Source organism: Corvus moneduloides, chromosome 1 (assembly GCF_009650955.1).
Source record: "Corvus moneduloides isolate bCorMon1 chromosome 1, bCorMon1.pri, whole genome shotgun sequence".
Lineage (NCBI taxonomy): Eukaryota > Metazoa > Chordata > Aves > Passeriformes > Corvidae > Corvus > Corvus moneduloides.
In genome coordinates this window covers 19,188,253-19,209,035 of record NC_045476.1, presented here as the reverse complement: position 1 = coordinate 19,209,035, position 20,783 = coordinate 19,188,253, and the positions used below count along the sequence as shown (strand labels likewise).

The 20,783-nt window shown below is 41.6% G+C and overlaps 2 protein-coding genes across 3 annotated transcripts in view; one reads left to right on the top strand and one right to left on the bottom strand.

The window, feature by feature from the left end:
* Positions 1-19,850, top strand: part of APBB1IP (amyloid beta precursor protein binding family B member 1 interacting protein) — a 64,919-nt gene extending 45,069 nt beyond the window's left edge. For both annotated transcript variants that reach the window (XM_032112577.1, XM_032112660.1), the window contains exons 11-14: positions 11,028-11,126; positions 12,039-12,156; positions 16,068-16,165; positions 18,152-19,850. In XM_032112577.1, the coding sequence (XP_031968468.1) occupies positions 11,028-11,126; positions 12,039-12,156; positions 16,068-16,165; positions 18,152-18,682 (846 nt within the window). In that variant the 3' untranslated portion in view covers positions 18,683-19,850. The remainder of the gene's footprint in view (positions 1-11,027; positions 11,127-12,038; positions 12,157-16,067; positions 16,166-18,151) is intronic.
* LOC116446260 (protein adenylyltransferase SelO-like) overlaps positions 15,897-20,783 on the bottom strand; it is a 30,609-nt gene continuing 25,722 nt past the window's right edge. The window contains exon 20 of the transcript XR_004241119.1: positions 15,897-17,976. The gene's annotated coding sequence lies outside the window, so the exon portion shown is untranslated. The remainder of the gene's footprint in view (positions 17,977-20,783) is intronic.

Genomic DNA, 20,783 nt, shown 5'->3' with positions numbered 1-20,783 from the left:
TATGTTACACTGCTTGTTTTTCATTTTAATTACTACAAATCATCATTTGTTAGATTCTTTACCCACTCAGTTTCAGAGATGGCTTTTTTTAATGGCTGACCTGCAGTGGCTGGAGCTGGTCAGGAAGTACGGGCAGATATTGTTATCTTCATATCTTCTGTTGTTTCAAAAGTGAAAGTCTCTCACTTAGGGTGGCTTTCTGAGGGTGGTGCAGTGGAGAGTTTAACATTTATTATAATTTCTGTGCATTAATTTGAATTCTATACATAAATAGAGTATTAATTCTACTTTTTGAAGTCATGGTTCTGAAATGAGTTCTCTTATATCCTCATCTTACCTTTAGACGTTGGAGCTGAGGAGGTAATACATCTTGAGATCTGTGGGCTGAGGGAAAGAGCAAAGTTAAATGTCAGTTTCTCTGATTGGATCCTTGGTGACACAAAAGTGTGTGGACAGTAACGTAGAGCCATTTATCACACTTAGTCACATTTTCTTCCTGTCTGGTTTTATCTGGAAGTCTCCCAGAAGAAAATATCTCTCTTGCTGGGAAACACTTGTCCTGACATGTCAAAGGAAAACAAACCATCATTCTTGAGATATTTCTCATCCTGCCGTATTTTGAAAATGAAGTCCTCAAGAAGAAATAACAGTACACTTGCAGACAGGTGCAGTGGGCAAAAGGCAGTGGATTTAATGGGTAAACATTTGGTTTTATTACACTGGAAGCCTAGTAATTTTGAAGGAATTTGGATGCCCAGTTCAGTCCAAGCCAGTTGGAAATTTCTTCACAGCCTAGGCTCTCCTGTGTCTTCCCAGCTCTTCCATTCCTCTATGAGTGCCTTGCCACAGAGGGCAGTATAAGATTATCTGCCTTACAACAAATAGTGGAAGGTAATTGGAAGAGTAGCAGCTATAGCCCATACTAACTGTTCAGTGAGGTGGCTGTAAAGCAAAGAAAATATTTTGAGGGAAGCTGTTAGTCTGCAAGCTCGTATTAGCTCCAGCAAGCTGTAATGCCACTTGGCAAGTTTTCGAATAGCATACCACTACTTTTTTTAAAGAATTGTTGCTTTCTGAGGACCCCTTAGGAACTGCTGTGTCAAAACAGTGAGCAGTCATCAGCTAAGTTACTTGCTCTGCTTTGTTTCAAACATAGCAAAAGAACCTGTCCAGCTCAGAGGCAAGAGACCAGCTTATACTTTACAGTGCAGGAGAAATGCAATGGCATAGCAGCTTCAGCAGTACCTTGCTTCTGTGCTAGGTGGAAAATCCTGCTGAATTCAGAACCATGTTTTCCCAGCCTTTGAGCACTAAGTTGAAAAAATACCGTATTTATTTCTGACTGGCTGAGTTGTTGGCATCCTTAATTCAAGATCAGGGACATGCCGGTTGTTCATTCAAATGACAGCAAAGGGCCAGTGAGGGTAGGCTGGTTTGGAGTTGAATATGGCCTCAGACTTGAAGGAGGTGTTCTTTCTTTTCCTCCAGTCCCCAGTTGTATGATGAGCCTTCTAAACAAATCAGTAGGCTAAACCCAGTAACATTTGTTCCTGCTTCGAAGGTCTTGTCTCATATTAGCAGGGAGAAAAGAGAAAACATTTCCTTTTGCCTCCCTCCAGTCTTGGTCATCTTCATGGTGTGTCTTTATGGAGGGAAGAGCACTCAAGGAATGTTACAAGAACGGGCAGAACATTCCTGCCATTTTTATATCTATGTTCCAGGCATTGGCAAGAATGTAAAGAGAATGTAAACACTGTAACTAATGTTAACCACAACCCTGGTGACCTGGTTTTAGCCAGAACAACGAGATTTTTCGGGTTGTCTGACACAGCCCTGAATAATATGGGTGTTTCCTCAAAGTCTTCATGACATTTCTTCTAATGTTGCTTCACTTCAAGCTCTCTAAATGAGATGTGGGCTTTTTCTCCAGTTTTTTCTCCTAGGCTACAGTCAGGTATGGGGCTTGCAGAGACAGCAACCCTTTGGTCCTAGGGCCTGTCCCAGCTAACATGCATCCAGTCACCAGGAGCTGGCAGCTCCCTCTGTCCTGTTTCTTTTTTAATGTAGGTGTTTCATTTCCGCTTCAGTGATCCTATCAGGGTTATGTAGCTAATGCTGGCTTGGGTACTGGTGTTAGTATAGCAACAACAAGATCATGCACATAAGTATCATGCAGGTTGCTTTGATACTTATCCTGAAGCTGTGGTGGGTTTTGCAGCCTGTGATATTGGATCTGCACCTAAACTAGCTCAAATATAAATATTTTGTCTGCAGGTCCATCCTGTAGGGTATGCCTCTTACAGCTAGAGAAGCACGACATGCTGTGAGTGCTCCTTGTGTATCATTTGTTCCCATTATTTCGGTACCCCACTGTATATACTTTGCCTCAGGACAAAAATGGGCTGTGCTTTGCTTATTTGTTAATAATCAAGACACTGAGGAGATAATGGGCAAAAGGGTGGGGTGCCAGAAACAATTAAACATCACAGTGTTCACTAGCAAAAGAGAGAGCATTTTGCTGAGCTTATTCAGAAGTTTCCTTTCAGGATGATTCAGGAGACAACTGCAATAACAGAACAAAGCAGCTACTTCCTCATATCAGGCAGCAGAAAGCCCAGCTGTGACCAACCAGAAAGAGCACAGCTGGCTGGTTGGTGTCTGAGAGCAGGGTCACCTTTAGCTGTGCCTGTGCAGCAGACCAGGGCCGATATGGCTGGGTCCTGAGGACAGGAATGCAGCCTGGCACAGAGGCTCTGATGGACTTGGCTTTCAGGAATCCTTAGGCTTTGGGGCAACTATAAAACTTGAAGAACTGTTTTATTTTCCAGGGGCTACTTGGTCTGTGCTGACCTCTAACCTTCTTAAATGCACTTTTTCTTTACCACTGCTAAACAAGCCTTCCTCCCTCAAAGGACATTCCACATTTCAAAACCCAGAAACAATGAAAAGAACCCTCAGCATATTAAAAACAGAGCCTCTGAGTATAAGAAATACTTTTTGGACATCTTCTCCTGTAAACATGCAGACTCTTCCTATCTTGTGCTCAGCCTAAGTCTAATGCTTACATAAATTTAAAGATCCCACTTCTCTCTTTGACATCAGGCAAAGTGAGTCTTTTCCTAATAGAGACCGAGAGGAGAGGAGAGGAGAGAGGAGAGAGGAGAGAGGAGAGAGGAGAGAGGAGAGAGGAGAGAGGAGAGAGGAGAGAGGAGAGGAGAGGAGAGGAGAGGAGAGGAGAGGAGAGGAGAGGAGAGGAGAGGAGAGGAGAGGAGAGGGAGCCAAGTTTGAAAAAAGATCCTCACTCAAACCTGCCTCTGTCAAGTTCAGATGAGTCACTGTTCCCAGCAGAGTTGGCAGGAGAGGGTCGAAGCACAGCTCTCCCTGCCACCCTGCACAGAGTGCTGGCCACTCCTGGGAGAGCAGTGGTGAGGGAATCAAATTCTCTCCCCTTTCCAGCAAAAATATATTCACACACTGCACACAGCAAATAGGAGTGGTTGGGTTCCTCAGAGCCACCTTTGCATTTACAAATACATGTTTTTATATCTAGATTCCCTGCAAATTTTCTCATTCACCATCTGCTATGTTATATGGGAAATGCTGTAGAAATGAATAAGACCTTTCATGATTTATTTAATATTCTGAAACTGGAAGTCCACAAAAATAAGGTATTTCACCAGGAAGGAAGGGATCTGTCCATCATGCTAGCAACAGCATCTATTGCACTGAGCAGAAATTGTGAATGTAATGCTTATTTTGTGGATTGTCTCTGTGTGTGCATGCGCACGCATGCTCGTCCAGGAGCTGATTTTGTCACACCATGTGGAGAAATCTTTCAGAGCAGACAAATAGCAAGGTAATCTATATGCAAATTTGCTGGTTTAGTCAGTCTGATGTGCCTGTGACAAAGAGTGGATTTAATTATAGTTTATTGGTGCTGGTTATGCTTGAGTAATCTGGAGGTAATGGTGCATAATGCTGAATTAATCTAGGATGAAAAAAATTGGTTTCCTGGGGATAAACTGAGACAAAGGCAAATCATCCTCTATTTCTACAGCTGGGTACATTTTCCTGTGCAGTCAAAACAGTTAAGTTTTCCTGGCATCATTTGGCACCATGATTTAAAAAAAAAATTCTAATGATCCAAAGAATTTTGGAAGTAAATTTTCAAAAGAATAGCTTGTTTGCAATAGCAGCATCATTCTAGCAGGTAATTTGGTATTTAGCTGCTTCTCTCCTGATTCCCTCCTCCCTCACCCAGTGTGCTCGGTGCAGACTGAGTCACGTACGTAATGCATTCAACACAAAGGCAGTTAAAAAGGTAGAAGGTGAGAATTAGCAGTGTTTGAGATAGAAAACACTATGAATAACAGCTATGTAGAACAAATGGCTAGTGCAGGAAACAAGGATAGAAAACAGGAGATTTTTCATTTCTTTATGTGAAAGATTTGGAAATTGTGTTAGTATGAGTGCTTCAGGTAAGTGTTTCAGAGTAAAATTCATTGCTAGATAAACTGAGAAAGCAAAAGTAGAAATATTTTTTATTGCAGAACACTTCCAGCTGTGTGGGTTTACAGTCATGTACATGCACAGTTTTGCTAGATTAATGTATAAACAGTGGGGAGAACAAAGAGAATGGACAGGGAGAAATTGAATATGATAGCTTTGGAAAATATTACTTCCTGCATAAAGCAGACCTCTTTAGTTACAATGGCTGTTACATATATTTTTAATGACCTAAAAATTTTGCCTCAGGTCATAAGAGAAACATAGGTCAAAAGAATAATTTCCTTATAATAGGGCAATTACTCTTTTATTCATGGTGTTCACACATCTTCAAAAGATCAGTTAAGCATGATCATCTTCACGCAAGGAGTGCATGGCATCAGAATTTGACCACGATGAATGGTAGATTGCAAATCTGAACCATTTCAATGTGACTTTTGAAAGGTGCTGAGTATTAATTCTTCTTCCAGTCATGGGAGCCAGAAGAGTCTCAGCTTTTCAGAGAAGCTAGTTCAACACAGCACAAGAGCACAAGTTCATCGGTTGTAGTTAAGGTATCCAAAAGCATTGAGCATTTTGTGAAAAGCCAAAGCTTGTGATCCAAAAGTTAGTCACTCTTTATGCTTCTGGCTATTGTTTCTGCCTCAGAGACTGAGCAATGATCCATGTATTTTGGGGCAAGGAATGCAATGAGATGCCTGAATAACCAGTTTACTTTTCATCTTCAGTGTTGGAAGAAGGCAAAGCAAAAGAACATGTTATTGGGATAATCTCCAATTTCATGCACACATGGCCTTCAGTCATTTGTTTTGGCAGACACCATAGAAACCACATCATTCAGTTTCCATTTCTTCAGGTTTTCAATGTGTTTTATCTTTCTTTCCTTAGGCAAAGAGTTTACTTTATATCTGAAAATGTTATCTGTGGACAAATATTTTTTTAAACCTCTTCAGAAAACAAACTCTTTATATTCAAGTGCTTCTGCTTTTTTTTATCTCTAGACAGTTGATACTTATAGAGGAGACAGTGGGACAGGGGAGAATACTAGCTTCTGTTCCAAGCTTTTTCAGTGCTTTTCTAGGTGAAACATGGCACATCCTTTTGCAGCCTGACATTTGAGATGCTCAGATCTTAATACCTGCAAAATCAGGCTCGATGATGTGACTAATTCATCATTATTAAGAGTTTTGACATCGATAGATGAAAATTCACTGTAGTCCATATTATTTCAAAGCACTATTCCATTTTTTTTATGTGAGAAAAATTCTGTAGTCCCTTTTTACTTGCGTATTTCCACTTTTCTTTTAAACTATGACTTCTAGAGTTGTTGCTGTTTAAGCAGTTGTCTTTCATAATTCATTTTGGTGCTGCATATTTCAGAGGCAAAGGTGCTAAAGCTTTCCAGAGAAGATGTTTTCACTTTGCTGTCAGATGATTTTAATGATCTTTTCAGGGCATTATATGCACCCTATAACAAAATAATTTATCCGTGTCTATATGTGAGGTGTGGCATACTGAGGTTAGTGTTATTTTGCCTTAAAGTACAGTACTTCTCACATGTGTCATGATTGATGTTAGTGACCTCTGTTAGTCTCACAGAGAGGTTATTACAGAGACTCTGAATCTAATTTAGCAAAACCAGACTTGCATATTGACTACAGCTGCTTACGTCTGTGTGCTGGACTAAACACTCTCCTGAGACACTGGAGCTGTGAAAGGAGGAAATTGGTCCACAGAGAATCATAGAATCGTTTAGGGATCTTCATACCAAGTCAGCATTTCCAGGCACTTCCAGCTGCCTAGGTTCTTCTTCGAATTGCTTATTCTGAATCACCATTTTTATGCACTATGTAGTAGATTTTTTCTGAAGTTGAGCTTGTAAAGGTCAGCATCAAGAGCAGAGACTTCTGCCATTTGTACTGCCGAAGCAATTCCACTATGATACAGCTCCTCCAAGCAAGCAAATGGTGGGGTGGGTGGGCTGTGAAAATTCTTGGCTCAACCATTTTATCTTCCTACCTAAAGTAGCATGCTTTATGCATCTAAAAACCACAAGAAGCCAGATGTCTCCATCTGAGCCCCTTACTAATAATCTTGTATACCTGTACAAGGGTATAAACCTTCAGTGCTAAGCTTGGTGTTGCTGTGTTTGTTCCTGTGGTCTGGCCTTACAGACAGCCACTGTAGGCAGCCTCTGCACTGGCAGCCTTGAACAGTCCTCTTTAGGCCTGATCCAAAGCCTGTGTGAGGTGAGTGGGATATTTCCAGTTGACCTCAGTGGGCTGTGGATCCAGTAATAAGTTAAGCTTCATGTGTCATTCATAAAGTTACATGTAGAAAGAGCCAGTGCTGCTGCTGCTGCTTCTTGGAAAAATGAGAGACAATACAGTTCTCAGCTGTAACAAAGAGATTATTCGGGGTGCCTGCATGGCTCTGAGGTGTCTGACCTTCCTTCTCAGAGCTGGAGGTTCAACAGCTTGCTAGTTTGGTCCCTAATTGACAGCATATATTTGTGACTGTGCACTTAATCACGGTTGCTGATTGGAGTAATTTAATCAAGGAATTGATTGGGGCAATTTGGAATAGGTCCCGCTGGTGAATATCAGTAGTTAAGATGGATTGCCTAGTGGAGACAATAGCCAGGAAAAGATAGGGTAAAGGGTAGCCAGTGAGTAACTCGCATGTTATCCGACAAGGGACTCTTTCACCTTGTTCACTGACAGTTCCCCCTCAACTTCTCAGGATGGTGAGTACCCCACAGTCTGAAAATATTCATAGTCAGGGTAAGGAGTGAGGTGAGGAAACTTGCTGATGATGTTATGTTATTCAGATCATTGAGGAAAGGGCAGACTGAGGAATTCTGGAAGGCCATTATGAGGCTGAGGTTCAGTGCTCAGTAGTTGTCAGATATATAAATCAAGCATTAGGAGTGATTAGGAAAGACATAGATGATAAAACAGCAAATGTTGCTTTACCATGGCATGAGTTCCTGGTTTCTCCTCACCTGTGCAGTTCTGGTCCTCTCATGTCAAAGAGAATATATAATAAACTTGGAAAAGTATCAAGCAGGAGCAACAAGGATAAGCAAAGGTAAGAAATTACTTTGACTTGAAGAATGAGGAGACTAGAAGCCCATAGGCTGAAAAGGAGAGACAGCTTGCCACGAGTATGATGCAGATCTCTAGGCTCAGGAGTGGAAAGGTGTGGCTAGGGGTAAGGCATTCAGTGTCTCTTCCAAACCAAAAATGTTACACAAAGCTAGCGGCAGTCAGGTTCAGAGAAGGAGGTGGTTCTTCATAGAGTGTGTGACAGACCTGGAAAAACTATTGCTAAAAGGTGTTGTGGATGCCAGATCTTTGTGCTCAATAAAAAACTGAAGAAGTACCTGAAGGAGAACCTAATTACAGAGAAACCCCGTGTGTCTCAGAAAATACCCAAAAATCATTGTAGATAAGAGAGAGTATAGAGAAGGAAGTATCATATATGCTTATCTTGTTATTTCTCTTCCCCCATTTCTGGCCGCTCTCAGAGTCCAGATACTGGGTTCAGGAACCTTTGATCTGGCACAGTACTGGTGTTCGTGTGAAACTAATACTTCCATAGGGTGCTCCAGAAGAGAGGTCTGCAGCAGCTCCTTTTGAGCACCCCAGAAGCAGATCCCAGTGACAGAGCTGTGTGTATGTGCAGCACCATTAGCTTACTTTATGCCATGACCTCCTCTGCCTTGTTATGCAGTGTGGACATTCTTCCAGATGTTTGCATGAATCATTTATTAAATGATAGAAGTCTTCTATTTTTTCTTGTAATAAAAGCACGCAAGTAGGTGTTGTAAGTGTAAGTGTGGTGTTTAAAAATGGGGGAAATATGTAGATGCAGTGGACTTCTTGCCATGAAAAAGAAGGGGGAAAAAAAGCTCATTTTTTTCCTTCTTGAAAGGTTTGGGTGCCATCTGCTGGGTTCAGTAGGACCTTACACACTGGAGCAAAATTGTTAGTTGCTGCAAGTTGAAAAGTGCCTGAAGAACTGAATTTGCCGAGGATTGCAGTGTCTTTGTTTGCACCTCCTGGTTCTTTTGTCTCCATTGGTGATAAAGTAACCCAGGTATATGGGATGTACTCCCACACAAAAAAGTGCCTGCTTACAGTTTCCTTTTAAAGGCACCGTTCAGGCTGAATTCTCTAATGATTTTCACTGTGTTTGGTCACCTAATGGAGAAATAGTGGAAGGAAATGAGGATTTTTGGGCTTTGTGTCCTAGCCACCTACTGTGCTAGCAGAGCCCACTCTGAGCAGCCTTCAGGCTCTCTAAGGCTGTGGGAGACAGGGACAGGCAGATGCTGGGAGCTGGAGCCGGCTGTTTGTCCAGGGGCCTGGTTACTGCCTCTGTTTGAAACGTGGCAGAGGTGTATAAAAACAAGAGACAGCCCTGTATGTTGAGCTGTGTGAAGGGGTGATGTGTGAGTGTACCAGCTGGGGGAGGGGCCATGAGGTGGGCATGGCACCTGCTCTGCAGTTAGGGCACCTGGTGACAGTGAGCTGGCACCTCTGGGCTTGTAGTGTAAGATGTCCCTAGCTCTCAAGCTCTAGTGCCCTAGAGCAAGGTAATAGAATAAGGTAGCCACAGGCACTTCCAGGGGGCTGAGATACGTACTCATTGTCCAGGGGAGATGGCCAGCTGTGTGTTTGTGGAAAAATGGCCAAGAGTGTGACCTATGTGAGCAGGTGAGTGCAGACATGCAGGGACTGTAACACGGTCACCCACAGCACTGCCTTGGGATGCATCTGTCTGTGTGAGACCTCTTAAGGTGTAATATCCCTTTAGTTTTTTCTTCCTCACAGTTATCTCCATGGTATGTTCCCTCTCACTCCATAATTTGATGATACAGGGCTTTGGCAGCAATAGTGACTTGTGTGGTCCCATCCTCTCATCCATCCCTTGCTACTCATTCTCTCCCCAAGCCACAATGTCCCTTATCCCCTTGCTGCATGTGGGTCATGCTGTGTACTTCTGCATTTAAAAATATATAAACCAAAGCTACAGCATGATGAAATGAGTTCTATTTAACCCAGACCAGTTCCGTTTTTTTTTTTAATCAGAATATGGCCTCCTGAGCAGCTGGGTCAGCACAAGCAAGGGAAGCCTGGTGTCTGCAGTGCTGAGCAGGGAGCAAGGGACATGTGGCTGAGGAGCAAGTCCTCTGTATTTGGCTCTGCTTTTGAACCCTTGGATCACCCAGCTGTGGGCAGGGTTTGGCCTCTGCACCAGGACGTCCCAGCCCACCAGCAGACATCTGTGAGGAGATGGCACCTACATGAGCCAGAGGCTGGCAGCACTCTGTGCTGTGAGGGACCTTGCCAAGTTCCCCCCATCCAGCACTGCTCTGCTTTGGGGACTTACTGACACGTATAAACCCAGTGTCCTTGCTGCTAGGTGGAGGTGTGCTTTGAATTTTTACCTGCACAGGCTGAAAAGCAAGGGATGTGACAATAGTGAATCCTTGGAGCATATTTAGCTACTCTTCGTGCATTCACAATATTTCACTAACTGTGCACTTAAAATTTTTAAGAATATAGATAGAAATGAACACATAAATAAGGGATAATGAAGCCTTTTTCCTTTGCGTCCACTCTTTTCTTTCCATATCAAGAGATGGCAGTATGTTATTCCATCCGGGTTACTAAAGACTTACACCCTTCTCTGCTTTAGCAGGGAAACCAAGTTCCTTCAGAGTCTTAGAGAGAATGTTCAGTCCTAGGCAAGTAGGAAGTCTGGCATTTTGGTGGTCTTGGAGTTGCAAGGTATGTCAACACATACCCATAATACCTTGATCAGTAAAGGAAGGAGATCCTAAATTTTGTCAAAAAAAAAAAAAAAAGGTTTAAAAATTTTACAGGTTTTTGATACAAACAAATGCAAAAGAATACTTCTGATGGTGTTGGGTTTTGAATGATTCTCTATCTAGAACATATCACAGTTTTATATATAATTTTTGCAAAAACAGCAAGAGTAAAGCAGAATAAAAATGTATAGGAAGAAAGCTAGAATTGAGCCCAAAGAAAGGCAGTCAGTTAGGAGAAAAATCTGAAAGTTTATACTTAAACAAATTTAACATACTCTTCGAAAACTAATTATGTTCAGCATTCAGTCTGGGTGCCTCACATATGACAGACCACAAAATGAGAAACAGAATTTCTTCTAGTGTTTGTGCATTGAGTGTTAAACCTTGAACCAGAGCAGTTGTAGACTTCATTGAACTCTATATCACTGTTACAATTCTGAAGCCCTTGAATTCATATTACAATGCATTTAAATGATTTTAAGCAAAAGCTGCCAATGGCAACTTGTGTATAGTTCATAATCACCATGGGTTTTATATTTTCTTATATTCTGTTTTTGCTGCCTTTTTTTTCCAAATCATCTTCATGATGTGTTTTCACAGGGTCATTGTGTGGTGCCTTCAGACCTTTGTATAGTGATTTAATTTCTGTGTTTGTCTTATTTTATGAATTACTATCTTTCAGCACCCCCAGATTCAAAAGGAGTCACAATACATCAAGTACTTGTGCTGTGATGATAAAGCAACCCTGCATCAGTGGGTAACAGGAATAAGAATTGCCAAGGTGAGATTAAAAGTAAATTTACTTTAATATGTTTTCTGTAAAATCAGGTCTTCCTCAGGTTACTGACTGTCATCACCTCAACTGGAAATGCTGTGACAAGAATGGACATTCATGCTAATTTTACCATAGAAACAAAGATCAGAAGTGCATGATGAGGATGGATTTGCTGAATGTCCCTGCACCTTAGCTATCAGTGTCTTTTTCTTATTAACACAGGAGTTCAGTAGCTATAAAACTCATATACTCATAAAACTTACTGCACAGTTATCTGGCTCAATAATAATATGCTGTGGCTAAAAATGTGCAAGCTCTGGTCAGTCCAGTGGGGACATTTTTCAGACAGTCCTACCCAAATTGTCTGTCTCACTCTGTTCAAAAAGATCCTAATTGACAGCCCATTTTTCTTTGTACAAGACATTGAGGGAGATGGATTTATACACAGCCTTGGTATTGGCTGTATTTTCCCATACAGACCCACTCCTCTTATCTGTTAGTTTGGGCTTTTTCCTGACAGTTTTGCTGCAGGGCGACATATAACAAAGGTGTGGGGTGAACATCAAATTAATGTTGTGTCTTACACTGACAGAGCTGTTTGCTCTAGAGCCTGGAATTCAGTGTCTCAAGTCTCCAGTTTGAAAATGTAATACCTGGAAAACGACTGGAAAAAGATACTTACTGAGAACAGTTGATTTTAAAGCCAAGGACTGTGTTTGGTCATGGGGATTCATGTTTTATTGTGCTGTTACAGAGATGCTTTTCACCTGGCCCTGCATGGAAAAGGGCACACTACTTGTATAAAGATACTTTTTAACAAAACTAGGTAGGAAGAAACAGGGTTAGAAAAGTTGTCCAAGAGCAAAAAAAATGTTTGGCCTATATCAAGCTCATATTACGGTTTTGATTGTTTTGCAGTATGGCAAGACTCTCTATGACAATTACAAATGTGCAGTGAAGAAAGCTGGCTTGTCCTCTTGGTGGGTGAATCAAAAAGTGATGGAACCAGCTACCCCTGCAGGATCCTCATCAGCAGGTACTGATACTGTCACAGCAGTTGAAGTCACATTTATTGTCCCCTTCTACTATGTTGCATAGTCATTGTTCAGAAAAGCCACCCATGGACTCAGCAAGATGTCTTTTTATAGACAGGCCAGTGTAGCTTTGGTCTATGACTAAGCCCAGCAGCAGAGCTCTCACTTTACAGTTAGAACTTGGAGAATACAAAGACAGTTCACTGAAGATCAGTTTAAATCTGCATAACTTAATAAGGTATTTTTCTGTCGGCATCTGAATCCTTTATCCTCCATCTACGTTTTGCAGACTGATGGTCCATGTCTTGAAACTTTCTGTTTGCCCATCTCTACACTGGCTGTGTTGGAGTTTTTCTTCCCATCAATAAAAGGAATGAGTGGGAGATTCTGAGATTGATCATTATAGAAAGATTATTACAGGGTGAGCCACTCCCTTTCCTAGCCTTTCACTGATTGCCATGGTAGCAATGTGGGTGTTAGGGCACAAGAGTAAGAAAGGATTGGGTTATTTTCTAACCTTACTTTTCCAGTAGCTTCATCATACTGCTGTTACTGATCTTACCATGATAGAAATACAACAGTGAATGATACTAGTTGTAACTTACATGACTAATTTTAGTTTACATGCTTAAGATATGCTTTATTAGGAAGGGTATGCTGGCTAAGTACTTACTGTCTTAAGACAGGCAAAGTCAAAATCACTGTTGGCAGTTAATAATCTCACTTCTCATGTAGACAACTCAAACACCTTTCTAGGGCTTCAGTTCACCTTTTCTGAGTACATGTGAGATAGAGGGTGGTCTTCCTACTATTCCTTGGAGTTAAATCATGTTAGTAAATACACGTCTGGGATGGGGAGATGCAATAACAGACTGTTTTGAGATCAGGGAGGTTCCGGATTGGGGGGAGGGGGGTTGTTTTTAAGGGCTTGTTTTACTTTTCATTATCCTGCTCTGATTTTGTTGGTAATAAATTCGCTTTATATCTCTAAGCTGAGCCTATTTCACCCTTGATGTTTGGTGAGTGATCTCTCCTGGTCCTTATCTGAACCCATGAATCCTTACTTAAATTTTCTCTCCTCTGTCTCTCTGTTCTCTGCTGCAGAGAGGAGTGAGTGAGTGGCTTTTGTGGGTGCCTGGCATCCAGCCAGTGTCAACCCTCGACAGGAGGAAGTTTGGGTTGACTCAGTTGACTAAGGGTGGGTGGGACAGTTGTGGAACATTTGTGTTCAGGTGCTGACAGCAGTAGAGAGGGTGGCTGGCCAGGGGGGCTCCATGCTGGTGCTGCCATCTGTCCTGGATATGGGCAGGACTGAGGCCTTATAAAGGCTGTATATACATCTGTGTGACTTCAGCTCCTTAACAGAATCTAGGAACATTGCATGTGTTCAACAGAATATACTGCTAATTTTAACTAATGGATTGCATTAAATGGTTAAGTAGCCTGGAAAGATTTTAGTCATGTATACTGTCTCTATGGAAATATCTCTGAAGGATCATTAGTGTTCTAATTGAGGCAAGTCACTGTGGTTCTGGGTATCTTCCAGTTTTCTGGAAGATACCCAGACTATATTCAGCTATATAGTCATAGCTGCCCTATATAAAACCTGGGGCCTGACTATGCTACTAGAACTGCCTGACTGTGAGCAGTGGTTGGTTTGTGCTTTGGAAATGGAACAGAGCATGTTCACTTCTTTTCAGATGGCTCTATAGCCATTTGTATGGCCTGACTTCAGTATAGGCTAAAATCTGCTATAGAAAACTACAGTCCTGTGTGAACTGAGCAGGGGCTGTACTCTGTTAACTTCAGTGGCAGCCAAGGAAGGCAGGTGAAACTTCTGTTCTCACATATCATCTAGCCACTATTCCCTGGACACACTGCTGTAGTCAGCATTTGTATATTCACATATACCCCAACTTGTGTAGTCTGTGGCTCTGAAGTGTCCCAGGTGCATCTCAGTCAAAATATGTTATTTCCTTCTCTGCCTTACTGTGTGCCTTTGGACACTAAAAAAATCAGTGTATGTAGTGGTCCTGCACAATATCATGATGTTTGAAAGATAGAAGATGTTGCTTTATTCAGATGTTCCTTATCACTACAAGGATAAATATTTTGCATTTAGGTATCTATATTTTTAATTATTTGGACTACCTTTTTTTTTTTCTTAAAACAAATGCTAAATCACCTTAAAATTTTGAAGAAATTGACTTGTAAAGAATACTATAACATTTAAATTAAAAATAAACCTTAAGAATAGAATGCACGGGCTCGCATACTATATTGTCTGGGAGTCCATTAGCTGTCTGGCAGGAGATGATGTATCAAGTGTTGCTATCAAGTCTTGCATAGTTAATGAAAGCCATTAACAGAAGAAGTAACAGATTACCATGTCCCAGCCTTCTGTTATATCATTTTTGCCAAGTAGAACACCATACCTTGCACTAGATAGAGTGGATCTCTCTCTGCTCTCCTTCATTTAGTTAAATCTCAGTATGACTGAGGGCAGCAACATCTTTGAGCAGTGTGAAGACCAAACTCCTGCTCTGCTGTGAACAGCAGACAAAAGGAGGTGAGACAGTAACTTGCTCCACTTGAGGGAGCAGAACCCCTCTGGGCACAGAACCCAGGGGAGGAAGGAGAGCCACAAGGTTGGTTTTATCTCTTTGTTGACTTCCATGTTAATTCTTCAACACCACAAAATTGTAGTTTGAATGATCCAAATGGTACTTTGGATTAAATACGCTGAACAACATGCAGGCACAGGCATAAAACCTAAGGATGTCAGACCACCTTCTGTCATCCCTTGAAGCCTAAATAGCTGTAGTAAATTAGGCACACTGCAGAGTTAGTCTTGCTTCTCTGCCAGTCATGTGATTTGCAGGCATGGCAATAAAAATAATTTATTCTATTTCTTATCATATTCATGGAACCTCTTTGCTAATCAATAAAGTACACGTTAAGATTAAAGCCATTGTTGTGCCTAATCTACACTGTAGACAGCTAAGGGTTCACTAACATCTGAGAAGTACATGAGTGGAACTTTACTGGATCTCAGAACTGTAAATTATAATAGAGCTAAGGCAGTCATTAAGGTTTACAAATATATTTCTCTAGGCACCAAACACTGTCTACTACTTTGACACATACAGCTTTTAAAAATGCTACACTAAACTGGAGAGTATTTAATCCTCATCAGACTACACAGGGGCCAAGGATTTTTTATAATTAAACTTATAAATTTGTCATTTGGTCTCACATTCACTTAATCCATTTGACAGTACTGGGTTATTTATGCATACCCCTTAGACAAGCAGAATTGGTGGGCAGGTGTTTTAAAGAGCTTTAACTTAGCCAGCTTCCAGATCCGCACTAATCTGAGAACGCAGTGAAGTTCACAGATCTTTTTGATTCCAAATGGGGCAGATGTTTCAGAGCTGGGGAGATGTTTTAGCTTGTTTACTAAAGAAAGTGGATCAGCCCCTCTGTAGGATTTCAGACCTTCCACTCCCGTGACTGATTGATATGAAACTATGGTGCTTTTAGTCTTTAGCCTAAATTAAATTAAAAAAAAAAAAAAAGGGGGGCAATAAAAACTGGGAATATATAGTAATACTACAGCACACTGCAAACTTCAAACTGCTATTTTGAAAGACAGGTATTTTAATGTAAGGTACTTACAGATTTTAATGTAAGCTACTTTATTTTCCTTAACTGGATATGAAAAGTCACAAAATGAGCTTGGAGTAGAAAACAGATTTTACTAAGTTATGTATAAAAACCCTGTAACAAGTGTTTCCTTGTGGAAGTTGTAAAGAAATTTTTACAGCCTTTTTCTTAGTTGGTTATTCCCTGATTTGGTTAATATCACAAAAACATAACACTGTCTTCCCTCTGGCTCCTCTCCTTATCACAGGTACTGTTCAGTCAAACGGACAGATTCCCCACATGGTTCGTCGTTCCAGTGCAGAATTTCCAGACACTCAGAAGAAAGTGGATACATCCGAAGTACAGGTGAGTAGTTACTACAGTTAAATGTCATCTGTGAATGAGTTCTTCAAGTTTGTTTCCCTTCACCCACTGTCTTCCCCCTCAAAGTGCCAGTGAGAAGGATTTGGCTCCTGGGAAAAGTGGCTGCCCCTCCTCATGCTTTGCACAGTGCAAACAGTGTGTGTGCTGTGCAGAGCCAGGAGCCTCTGATGGGAGGTGAAGGCACAGCTGCCCACTGCTTCTGTTCTTCAGAAAAAGCAGCCCTGAGTTCATGTAGCAGGAATAGGAATGTGCCTGCTGGGAAAGTCTCAAAGTGTCTGTGCTGCTAGAACCTTGGTGCCGTGTTCTGTCTCTGCCAAAAAAACCCATCTTTCCTTAGAAACACAAGGCACACAACAGTGTTTTCAGTAGGGTACACTGCACAGCTGAAGATGAGTGTGTAAGAAAGGAGAAACTGTGAAGAACTAAGGGAAAACATTACATGTTTTCCTTAGGCTCTAAGTGCATTTCTTAGTTAAGCTCCAAATTTTGTGTACTTGCACCATATCTGGCTGTAAAAATATCATAGGGAACAGTATGAGAACCTCAAGAATGTCGTAGAGAAAAAAAGTGTGCATTTGTTTGCAGTTCATTATTCAGTCTCTCCATCATGCATGAAGTGCACAGGACAAATGAAATTAAATTCCTAGGATTTTTTTGTCACCAGCATTACATGTTCTACGCTTCTTGTTTCTGTCTTTGAGTTCCTCCTGTTTCTCTTTTCTGAACCTCACTTCCTCTAGAGCAGATCACATTCTCAGAACTCAGCCAGAGGTTCCCTACTCCTGTGTCTGATTTACTTCCATGTTTGTAGGCAAGGAGTGAGAATTATACATGTTATAATTAGCTCATGTCAGAATTAGTGCTGCTGACTACAGGGATGCAGAGCACTTTTCTCTAGAAGCAGCAAACAAACAGGAGGAACTAGAGATCTGTGTGCAGCCACTGGGCTTCGATCTCATTGCAATTGCAGACATGGTGGGATAGCTCCCGTGCCTGGAATGTTGTCAGGAAGGGCCACGTGCTGTTTAGGAGAGACAGACCAGGAAGGTGCAGTGGTGGAGTTGCCGTCTGTGTGAGGCAACACTTGGAGTGTACCAAGCTCTGCCTTGGTGAGGATAAAAGGGCAGACTAGTAAGGGTGACACCATTGTGGGTGCTTGCTACAGGCCACCTGATCAGAAGGAGGAAGTGGATGAGGCCTTCTACAGGCAGCTGGAAGCAGCCCCACAGTCACAGGCCCTGGTTCTTGGGAGGCTTTAACTACCCTGACATCTGGAGAAGCAAAACAGTGAAGCACAAACAGGAGGTTCCTGGAAAGCACTGATGACAGCTTCCTGTCACAGGTAGTGGAGGATCCCACAAGGAATGCTGTGCTCCCCGACCTTATACTAACAAACAGGGAAGGCCTTGTTGGACACGTGAAGGTTGGGGCAGCCTTGGCTGCAGAGACCATGAGATTGTAGAGTTTAGTATTGAAGGGAGAGGATGCAAGACAGAGAGCAAGATTTTAACCAGGGACTCCAGGAGAACTAACTTTAGCATCTTTAGGGATCTTCTTGGAAGAATCCCATGGGAGAAGGCCCTGAAGGGGAGTCCAAGAGCGGTGGTCGATACTCAAGGATCATTTCCTCCAGGCTCAAGGACAATGCAACCCAAAGATACGTCCTTGATGTTAGTCTTACTAACTGCAATTATTTGAAATTTTAGAAGTACTCATCTTCTGAGGACAACATTCAAAGAAGTACTATGACTGGCAACAGGGAGGTTTCCACTGTTAAACCTCTGTAGGCAGCTCTGGGAAGAAAATAAAATACTATTTTCACATTTCAGGCAAAATGTACTCTACTTCATTTCCCTGTCTACTACACTCTCCCCATGTATTTTCACATCTTTTTATGTTCTTAGGCAGTGGCATTAGTTTACACATTCACTGACTGTGTCTGTCCTCTTTTTTTTCTGCTTATTAAAGGCTGAAACAAATAATGCCAGTGCACCTGGCCTGGCACAGCCATTGCTGAGGCCACAGAACATCCGGAGTAAGAGGACCTCACTGCAGCCTCCTCCTCCACCTGAAAGGCGTTCATCTGCTATTTCTGCTTCACCAGTTCTACCCTCCAAAGTGAAACGAGACAGCGGCATTTTCCTAACAGATCCAGAGAGCTTTCCAGCACCACCACCTACATTGCAGATTGATTTTCCTCCACCACCACCACCATCCGATTTCTGTGAACCACCTCCTGATTTTGTGCCTCCACCACCACCAGTCTCCAGCAGCAGTAATGGAGATGTGCCATTACCCCCTCCACCCGTCTCCAGTAAGCCACCACCAATTCCAACAAAGAAACCTGTGCCACTTCCTCCAAAGAGGCTGGCAAACACAGGACAAGATGAAGAGCCACAGTCAGCAGGGCCACCTCTGATTGCAGGGGGAGGCAAGCAAGCAGATTTCATGTCTGACCTAATGAAAGCTCTTGAGAAAAAAAGGGGCAACAGCTCCTGAAGTCTGGGAGTGGGTAGACTTTAAGACGTGCTGGTTTTGTGTTGCATCACAGAAGGTCACGCTGGATCAGGCTCCTCCAGGAGGAATTCTCCTTCAGGGTTCCTCTTGAGGGGTCTCAAGAAGGTGGAGCACCCTTTGTCCCCCACTTTTTCCCTGTAACCTGCTCTTTCCCCCTGCACCTCACCATCCCCTGCTCTTAACTCCCATTCCAGCACCAGGCCAAGGTAAGAATTAGCTGGAGAGTCTTGCTTCCCTCCAAAAGGAAAGCTAGGGATGGTGGAGCAACACTCTGGAGCCAGCCATTTCAGAAAGTGAAATGCATCTGCTGTGGCTGCCTTTTTAATAGAATTGGAGTTGAAGGAGAAATACAATGTCCTCACACAAATTTTGAGAACTGGGAAGGAAGATCCCTTTTCACAGAATTGCCTTTAAAAGTTCTTTATCAGAAAACTCTCAGCTATGGGGGGTTTTCTTCCAATAAAAAGATGCTTTAAATTTTTTTCTTCAATAGTCTGCTTTAAAAATGAAAAGCTCATCTAGATTATTGTGAGATGCAAGTCAGGGCCACGACCAGTCACTCCAAATGTTATACACTCCTGTTCCTATATACAACTCAGTCATACCTGTCAGCATTCACAGCTGCTGCTTTGAAATCTCATTTACTTGGTTACCTTAGACAAAGAAAAAAATTAATTTTGAAATCATGTATGCTTCCATGGTAAGCAGGGTTTTTTTTCTGTTGGTTAACATTTATCTACAAACTGTACCTAGAAATGATCTGTCTTGTGAAAGGCTTTGTAATTACCTTGTACCTGATAGGAATGTTTCCTCCTACATGTTTTTTTCATTTGTTCTCCCCATTTAATTCTCCGTTGTTCATTTAGGAAGCATTCATTGTTAGTTCTTTAATAAAAATAGCTTCTATTTTGTATCTGTACAAAGTGTCACAGTTAATGAACAGGCATTTTACTGGCAATTGGAACTTCAAATATTTTAAAGAATTTTTGCCTATACGTTCTAGACTTAGTTTTTATTTATTCTGGTCTTTGCCTCTTCTCATGCACACTTGACCTTTTAAGGTATCTTCAGCAATATATTTCTGTATTTTGAATTATAAAAAAGCATAAAAAGTGTGGGATCTAAATAAATAAATAAATAAATAAATAAATACAGGGGGTGAGCATGCTGTGTTTGACAAAATGGATTCCTAGATCCAGAAGTGGTGGTGGAGGCAGGAGAATGACAAGCTGGTGGCAGTGCCACAGACTGTGTTTTGGGTCATCTCTAGTCTTATTTGTGGCTTAAGGTTGGTTTGTCAATACTCACATACCTGCATAACAAGCTTAGCAGAATAAGAAAGCTTGTAACCGTCTTCATACAGAACCTTTACCCTTGAAATTACTTCCTTTTAAAAAAAAATATTTTATTAATTTTATTTTATTTTATTTTATGCTGAAAACAATGTTTGAAACCACATGCATTTCTTCCTGAAATGATTTTGCTTTAAACACTGTGTTAAGCTGACACAGAGAGTCCATCCAGCTGTTAATGGTATTTGAGCTCCCTTGCTTTCAGCTGAACTGAGCAAAAAGCTCTCACCAAGAGAACTATGCCCACCACTAACAAAAGTGTCACCTGGAAGTCTTGAACTGACATGCTGGGACATTCAAAAGGTATCTCAGCACCTTCAAACTGCCAAACTGAGAAATGCTCTCAAGACCAGTGCAAGGCTCATACATTCAGTAGAAGCCTCAGTTCAAAGTGCAGGGTTAAAAATACAAAAATACCAATTAGGTAAAAGTAAGAGGGTTAATACTAGGAGTTAAAAAAAAAAAAGAGGAAAGGATTACTGTTTGCCAATCTCTCTCCATATGTAACTGAAGTAAGCATTATGCAGACTCATTGAAGAGCTTGGTGTCATCTTCTGACAAGGTATTAGGAGTGCACTTTTTTTACATACTTAGGTGACAACAGCTGTCTGCTAGTCAACTATTTTTAAATCAAATGAGTTTTATGAAATACACACCCAGCATCAAAATACAGCAGAATATGACCTTAGAAAAATGTTGCACAATAAGGTCACAAAGCACTGAGACTTTTC